The sequence below is a fragment of the Mastigoproctus giganteus genome, chromosome 10 (assembly GCF_048544385.1).
Source record: "Mastigoproctus giganteus isolate SK-2022 chromosome 10, ASM4854438v1, whole genome shotgun sequence".
NCBI classification, from domain to species: Eukaryota; Metazoa; Arthropoda; class Arachnida; order Uropygi; family Thelyphonidae; genus Mastigoproctus; species Mastigoproctus giganteus.
Window position 1 is genome coordinate 617,632 of NC_143584.1, and position 9,047 is coordinate 626,678.

At 34.7% G+C, this 9,047-nt stretch overlaps 1 protein-coding gene across 1 annotated transcript; it reads right to left on the reverse strand.

Moving 5' to 3' along the window:
- Positions 1–427: 427 nt before the first annotated feature.
- On the reverse strand, positions 428–8,779 carry LOC150078609 (protein phosphatase 1 regulatory subunit 3D-like). The gene is made up of 2 exons (XM_090382211.1): positions 8,333–8,779; positions 428–1,220 (listed from the first exon to the last, which is right to left on the reverse strand). Exons 1-2 carry the CDS (start codon positions 8,652–8,654, stop codon positions 475–477), a joined length of 1,068 nt encoding a protein of 355 aa, XP_090238337.1. The 5' UTR covers positions 8,655–8,779; the 3' UTR covers positions 428–474.
- Between the last annotated feature and the right edge of the window lie 268 nt (positions 8,780–9,047).

The window sequence follows — 9,047 nt, forward strand, 5'->3', positions numbered from 1 at the left end:
AAATAAGAACATTGCTATTTTAAAGAATTTTTGTACCAAGTTTTAATTTTCACAAAATTCTAAGGAAGAATAAAAAACACTCCTGAGAGTCTATTACTATTGAAAATCACTGGTAGACCTGCTCATGTGTGGCAAACTCACCACTGAAAGGATTGTTTTCCTATACTAAACTCTGATATTCCCAATTTAAAAATACAAAATTACATAAAAGAGCAAGTTATTTGCAGCAGTCACTTTCTGGCAAAACATACATGCACATTTATTGAAGGTAAAAGAAAATACATGCAAAAAGTATATATTTTGGCTCAACTCACACCAATTATTCCTAGTAGTGCAGTTTATAAAGTATTTTAGAAGAACTAAAGTTGACTGAACAACAGAGTAGATTAGTGGACGAGAAAGCAATGTGCAATAGGATACTATTTATCAGTTTTATTCATGATGAATGATTGCATCAAAGTCTACTGATAACAATCACAAAAAATGAACCCAGCTATGATTATTCTTGGAGACACTTTTAACTTCACATTTCAAGCAATAATTTCTGCCATTATTATTATCCCAAAATTCTTGATTGTCTTCTGTTCTATAGCAAATGGCAAAATAAATTTTATGTCCTTTACTGTACAGATCGTGGGGATCACAGTATAATGTAAATGAGAACTTATCTGTGTCATTCTCACTGGAACCTTCCACATAAACAGAACTTATATCATGATGTGAAACCCAGGAATTAACAGTGTATCGTACAAATACAGATTTGTGGAAGCTAATATTGTCAACAGTAATAAGGCCATAAACACATCCATTTGCTGTGCTTACACTATGCAAGCAAACTTTATTCTGCCTCAGCTGTTTCATGAAATCATTTTTAAGAGAGGCAAAGGAAAACAAAGGAACCAATTGAATATCACCATTACTGTAATCAAAGGATTTGTCTTTATTACATATGTATGTCGTATTTAACTGAGAAATGTCACTCTTACAAATATAGCGAACAGATTCTAGTTCCAGGCCTAGGGAGTCTGCAAATCTAACAACTTTTTTACCTTCTTGATGACCAGGCGGAGGAGGAGGAAATGATTTTGCACGAGCATTCCGCCGAAGAATAGGTCTGCTATGAACATGATTTTTTTTTGTAGGTTCTAACTGTTCTAAAGTACAGTTCGTTGCCTTTGTTTTTCCAAACCAAATTCCATTGTAATCTTCATCGTTTTCACCTTAGAAAAATAAAAAACTAATTTAAATAAAAACAACACGTTTATCTAAGCAAGTCTAAGACCAATTAAATAAAGTGAAATAAACTGAACATTATTAAGGAAAAAAAATATCCAGGCAGGTTTAAATTAGGCTTTAAATGAATAAATATTATGATAGAAATCAATATCTTATTCTTATCAAGTGCTTAGCACAATGAAAATCATAATTAAAGTATACAAAACTCAAGTAAATTTAGAGAAAAAGCTTCAGGCAAACAAGAGTGATATACTATTACTGTAAATGATTTTTGAAATCCTTAGCTATGTACATAATTAAGTTTACTACAAAATGCATCAATCTCATATTGTGAAACAATCACCACAATTTGCCATCAGTCTCATATTTCAAATAAAACATTACTCCCTGACAAGTATATTGTCACTTGAAAACTGCATGCATTTCTGGAGAATAAAATGCATCCATATTTTAGAAGGCAAATTTTGGGGGGAAAAAGATTATATTGCATATATTTGAAACACAGATTCACAAATGCTTATTGAACAAAATGTCAGTGTAGAATGAAGCTATTGCTCATCATAGACTACCAAGAGTTGACTTCTGCTGCTGTCACACTTGCCATTACTAATTTTATGGTCTGACTTTCACTCTATACAAAGTGTAAACATCTTCAGTGCCATCAAGAGGCATTGCAGATTCCACATCTTGCAAAAGATGGCAACTCTCTCTCTCTCATGTTTCCCCAACTTTCATGAATTTTTCATGCATTCACACACCCATGAAACTGTTGGTTGCTTCATTTTTCTCCCGGTGTCAAATCAGGATTTATTCATTTGATCACTCCTCACATATGAATGCTTTATGTGAGATGTCCAATGGCTGCATACAGCTAAGACATCCTGGAATTACTGCTGACTGCATATATAATTCATCACTGGCTTTTTTTTTTTTGTTGCCTCTGCTGTACAACCTGATCTGTTCCCACATAAAAAGAGCTAGCTGTTTTACAGAAGGCCACCTGGATGTTTTGACCATACTTTCCCCTAGGAATTTTAGGGAACATTTTCCAGGAAAATGTGTATGCCTTATGGTCAAGAAAATGCAATATTTCAATGCCACATTTAAACATAAGCCCACTGCCCTGATATTTATTTATACAGTATAAGTTTTAGAAATTGTCTCCTCATCAGTGAGTTGCTAGGCACCAGAACATACAATCTTACCAATGAAGTGATGAAATATTTCTATAATACAAAAGATGGCAAAGCATGTCAGCGTTTCAAAACAATTAAATTTAAGAGCAAAAGCTTCAGGCATACAAGAACTGCAGAACATTACCATACATAACACACACACAACAAAGAGCAAACTACTAATAGCTTACTCTTGGCAACATAAAATGGAGTTTTTGCCAACTCTTGTATTTTATCCTAGGGGATCACACCAGATATGATCCCCTGGGATAAAATAAAATATGGGCTTGGCAAACCCAGGGTTCTGAGCTGGATATCATCATTCTTCTCTTTCTTGGCGATTCCTTTCTACTTCTGACTGACTCTCTCTGTCTCGGGAATTTTTTTTTTTTTTTTTTTTTGGCCGTTGCAGCATATGGTTAATATTAGCCATATGGCTTCCTTGCACCTATGGCTAATATTAATAATAATAGTGTTGAAGTATGCAAATTAAATGCTTTAGCCTTAATTAAAAGTAGTAAAAATTAGACAAACAAAAAATAATTGCCTCATCAAATATTAAAAATAGAATAACATTAAATAAATAATATAAAAATTGTCTCTAAGGGTAACTTTCCTTAGTGAGTCAACAGTGATTCAAATAATGTTTCCATGACATCAAAATAGGAAGTATGAGCTGTGACAAAAATAAACTATAAACAGACTGGAATTACTGGACTGAAGTCTGCCAATCAATGATTAGTTTACTATAAGGTGTTTAGATCAATATGAACACTGTAATGAGTGTAATATAAGATTAAGAGACTGAAGGGAGAATAGAGGGTATTTCAATTAAAAAGCACTGGCATCTACTTGCTTATTTTTAGACTTGGACTATTTGACATTTGCACCTTTTTGTCAAAAAGCAAGCACTGAAAATACAATCAGGAGTATCTCAACACAAACTCTGACACACACCAATCGCAACATGAGCAAATTTGTGTATTGATAACTATGTACGATACTTCCAGTATTGTTTATAACATTATTTGTTAATTATTATGATGAACAGTTGCATTTTCCCGCTATCATTGGGTTTAGTTTTAAAATTAACAAACTGCATGAATATGACATTAACAAAATTCGAGCTGAAATTCTTATATTTTTGACAGTTCATATAGATTTATGGTAGGTGTTTATAAAGGTGCTCATTTAAAAGTAAACCCATATTATATCATATTAACCCACACTACATTAAGTACATTATATTAAGTTATCAAGTAACAATTGTTAATGTAATTGTGTCAAGGACTAAGTGGAAGATGTTACATAACTGAAAGAAATGACAGTTTTGCATTTCAAGTGTTCACTTTAGAAAACAGGCCTTGAGCATAGTGTTCACTTTGTCACAATCCATGTTTGAAGTTGCACACATTATTACTCGCCACCCATTGAGCAACATGATTTTTAGTGGAACCTTACTTGGAAACGTTAAAGTGAATGTCCACAAAAATTTGAAAAATTCCTTAATGCTAACCTTCCATGCAAAGCTGAAATTTTTGAGACAGAAGTTCACGTGTGGACCAGTTGGAAATAAGGAACACAAAAGAAGGTATGTTCTTTACACATGACATTTTAAGCAACAAACTACAGAAACTTGGCATTCAAAAAGGGGTTAACATGGTTCAGTCCATTTCACTGCAAGAAAACACCTAACACTTTTTCAATAATGAATCTACAATTTGCACGAGCCTTCAATTTCAGGATGAGGTTAAAAGATAATGGCTGTTGCTAGTTTAAAAGTTTACTTTGTCACAAAGGTATTGAAATTTTGGATAAAATTTATTTCACTGATGAAGTTGTGGTTTCAACTAAGTGACTAATGCCAACAGTCCAAAATTGGAGAACATAGCACAATGAAAATCCACACATTTTTGCAAAACCCCTTTATGTACCTCTTCCCCTCCAAATGGTGTTTGGTGCGGCATATCTTGAAGAAAGATAGTTGGGCACGCAATTTTTGAACAGAATGTTACCTCTGATGTTTATCATAATGCAGTTTATTGTACTTCTAGAGGAATGAAAGAACTGGCTCCAACAAGATGGGACAAATTGGCATACCACATGCTAATCCACTGAAACGTTGCAAAGGATTTTTTTTTGCAGCCAAAAAAAAAAAAAAAAAGACTACAAATATTTTCTAATTATCTAACCAATGTTTACGTGCAATAATTGCTTTAATAATATGTAAATGTGTGTGATTATTAGTTCATGGAATGATCACATTGGTCTACCAGATATGAATGGTTTAACCGTTGATGATGTGCTCAGGTTGCTGATACACTGAATACAGATTTCACAATGTTCACACACAAGAAATTTTTTTTTAGGGATGCCAGAAGTGTATCACAGGGAGCAAAATGGTTTTGTGATAATTGAAGATGAAAGGGAAACAAATTACTAAAGCTGAACATAAAAAGCCACCTGGGGGGAATTGGGATCTATCCAATTATAGTGAGAGAGTTGATACAGCAGAAGAGGTCAGCAAACCTTTAGCCATAATTACAAAAACATCCTTGAATTCAGGGGGTTTGGGTGGGGCATTAGCATTAGTAGAGGCATACGATGCAAGAAAGCAAGCTTATGCAGCATCAGACAAAAAAAAAATCCACTCCAATTTCACCCCTTCATTCATTCCAAATACCTGTCCAGCTCAGCCTTAAATTTATTTAGGCAATCAAGTTCCACAACAAAAGATGGAAGTCTGTTCCACCAATCAACTACCCGATGGTTAAAGGCAAACTTCTGCACATCTATCCTACAACTGTCTTTCCTCAATTTGAATTTATGCCCTCTCAGGTGATTATTCTGAGCAAGAGGAAGAATCCCATCAGCAATGAGCATGCTCACACCATTCAAGGCTTTATACACCTCAATCAGATCACTTTGCAGGTGCCTAGTCTCCAGACACTGTAATTTGCAAAACTTAAGCCTTTCTTCGTAAGAGCACCCCTTTGTTCCATTCACTAATCTTGTTGCCCTTCTCTGTACTCGTTCCAGCAGCTCTTCATCCTTCTTGAAATGAGGCCTCCAGACCTGTATACAGTACTCAAGGTATGGCCTGACCATTGTCTTATACAAGGGGATAATCACCTCCTTATTCCTGCTAGAAAAATTCCTGTATATAATTGACAAGACACCATGAGCTACTCTTGCAGACCGTCTATTCATTTGATCATATGAATATGGATCAAAGGGTGAACTGAATAATCAGAGACCTGTAAACTTGACTTCCATTCAGGGAAAATGACAGAGTCACTGTTTAAAGAAGTAATGCAGACATGCAGCAGTCACAGCACTGATCTGTTCAGGGGGCAATCGTGTCTGACCAATCTGGTTATGATACTGGTAACAAAGAAATTTAAATATAAATATATGACATCACATACTTATATTTCAGAAAAACTTTTGATGCTCTTCTGTATTAATAACTGTTCACGAATTCGAGCATTATAGCATTAGGAGCAAGTTCTGCTCCAGATATGGTGATAGTTCAGTGGGAAAACACACAGAGTGGTTATAAATGGGCACTGCTCTTCTTGGTGTTATTAGTGGAGTTACTCTGTGTTCAGTGCTGGGCTCCTCATGGTTTGCAATATTTATTAACAAATACTGAAGGCGTATCACACTTAATGTCTAAGTTTGCATATGATATGAACATTGGCAGGGTAGTTAAGGACAGCAATTGTAGTGGGGTCTATAAAAATTAGGCAGATGGATTGAGACATAGCAACTGAAATTTACTATTACCAAATGCATCGCACTGTACACAGGTAGCAGTAATCACAGAATAACATACCATCTATGTAGCACAACACTGAGGGTAGTGGGGAATTAAAGTAATTGTGCAGTCAGACAATTTTCTGAGCACTGAAAACATCTTGTCAGGTCAGCTCATGGGGTTTTGTCAGCAATTTGCAAGCAGGGATAAGGAAGTGATTATTCCATTGCATAAGGCAATGGTGAAGCTAAGTCTTGAGTTCTGCATACATCTGTAGCCTCATTTTAGGAATGATGTTGATTTGTTGGAATGGGTGCACAGAAGGGCAACAAGATTGGTTAGGGAAAGAAAGATGTACTTTTATCAAGCAGGGCTTTAATTCTGCAAATTACATCTGGAAAATAGGATTTAATTTTGTTCGCTAACATTTATATTTAGAGCTTAATTTTTTAAATGTAAATTAAATACAGAAATCCAGTAATATTATTAATGATGCTATCAGGCTTCTTATTAAATAGTTTAACAATATCATTAAATATTGAAGAAGATACATAAAACATTATAAGAAAGCAATACAAAAAAAAAATCAAATATCACTAAAAATGGACATTTTTAGATGTCAGTGTGAAACTATATCTTAAATTCTAAGGTCAATGACAGAAAGGAATAATTCTTGGAGCTGCCTACATTGTCATTGGTCGCACAATAAAAAGAAACTGGACTACAAGTAGTCTGGGCAGACACCCCTGAACTAAATGATCCATAAAATCTTTTGGCATAATAAATTCTTATGCCAAAGCTTGTTGTGATTGTTAAACTGAATAGCAAAGAAAAATATAACTTTAAGACTACTTTAACTGCTGAGAACAAAGCTTGTTTGATAGTCAGAAAACTATAAAGTACTACCAAATATGCTTCCAGTGGGGGGGGGGGGGGTTGAGATATGTATACAGTCGGTATGGTATAGTTGTTCAAGCTGATATAAGAATCTTCATGAACTTCACAATTTTGAGTTATGCTGTTACAAAGAGTGCACATTTAATACATGAGCAGAGAATGAGTTTGCTTATTCTGTTCATAATTAATTCTGTGCAAAAAAATACATTCATTTCAATGATTATTAGGCAAATAATATGTAAATTATTAGCCTAATAATTGCAGATTATAACTGCATGGCTGTTTATTTTGTGAATAACAAATTTTTTTTTTTTTTTTTTGTTTGTTAGTGCATCGGCTTCTGTGGCCATAATGCACCTCCCAAGGTTTTTGTATTTTCTACTCTGATCCACCAATGCGCCATTAAAAATCAAATCAAATACTCTGATCCAAGCCCGAGGCGGGATTCAACCCATGACCTTTGGGTTGCCAGGCAGGCACTTTACCACCCGGCTAGACCGGTCAACGTCAAAACTAATAACACAAAAGTATTAAGTACAAACATTACATTTATCAACACAATAATGGGGAAATGTGCATCCATGTTATTCAGTTTTTCCTTTTTTTTTGTTAATTCACCAATGAATCATATGCTTCAAGTATATGGATTTTTTTTAATTGTGTATTATAACTGTACACGTATGTTTGTTCAAGGGCTTTGTACAAAAACCTGGAATGATACACAGTAAACAGCCCATTGGAGTGGAGGAAACTCTTCCTCCACTTGTCACTCTTCAAATGAAGTGACAAGTGGCGAACCAATATTAATGTCAAAAAGTAGTCTGTGCATCAAAAGGACTCTATTTTCCCACCTCTACACGTTCACGGTTTATAAATAATAATCGTAGAATGAAATCAAGTGGCAATACTATTTATATCTGAAGGTTGTGGTATTCGCTGTTTCACAGTAAAAGTTTTAGTGTATACTAAAATTGGACGATCATAAACTCGATAAACAATTACATTTCTATATCGCTCTGTAAATAAAAACTAACAACTTTCAATCGGTCCAGGTGAAAACAAAAATATTTCAAGAAAAAAAAAAACCAAGAGAAAAATTTTATGGCATTCAAACTCGCGGAAAGGGGGGGGGGTAGTTACGGTTAAAGTCGGCGGTAATGCAGAAAATTTTTTTTTTTTGTGAAAACCATACATATATGCATTTTTCTTTTCTTTTTGTTATTGTTTACTCATTAGTATTAACCGATATTTTTTTTTTTCTCACCTGAACTTTGGGTTGACTCACATGAATTTAAGCTCACTTCTGAGAAAAAGTTATCGAGTTTTCCCACACGAGAATTTATGTGTCGAATCTTATTTTTAACATGTTCACGAATGCTGTCAGCACAAAGATGACAAAAGGAGAGATTTCGTGGTAAATACAAATAATAACGTTCTACATCTCTATTTTGTATCAGCTGATTTTCACTAAAAAAGTCCTCTAACTTTTCGAGCCTGAAGTTTCCAACCGAATGTAAACTTTCGGGAAAATCCAGAGAAAAACTTTTTTGTCTTTGCCTGTTCTCAACCCATCGCTTTCTTATCATTTCACCAAATCTGAAATACCGGCCACTGACTTGCTATAACTTTTTAGCAAGCAAAATTTAAAAAAAACACGACATCGCGAGCAATTATAACAACACCACTAGACACAAACGACTCCAGCATTGTGACTGCAGCAATCGACCCTAGTTCGCGTTATCAACGTGAGTGGCGCCACAATGCACCACACACGAAATTACACCGCGCAGTAAGTAAAAACTAAGGCTTCACAAACTAAGGTCTTCAATAGGGTCGCAGGGAGATATCGGAAAATTATGAGAAAAATATTAATACGATTGAACTCACAAATCCAGATTAGAAGATGTGAAGAACTATAAAACTAAGCATGAATAAGATGTGTGCTAAGATCTACTACGGTGCTGGTACTAGCATAATTC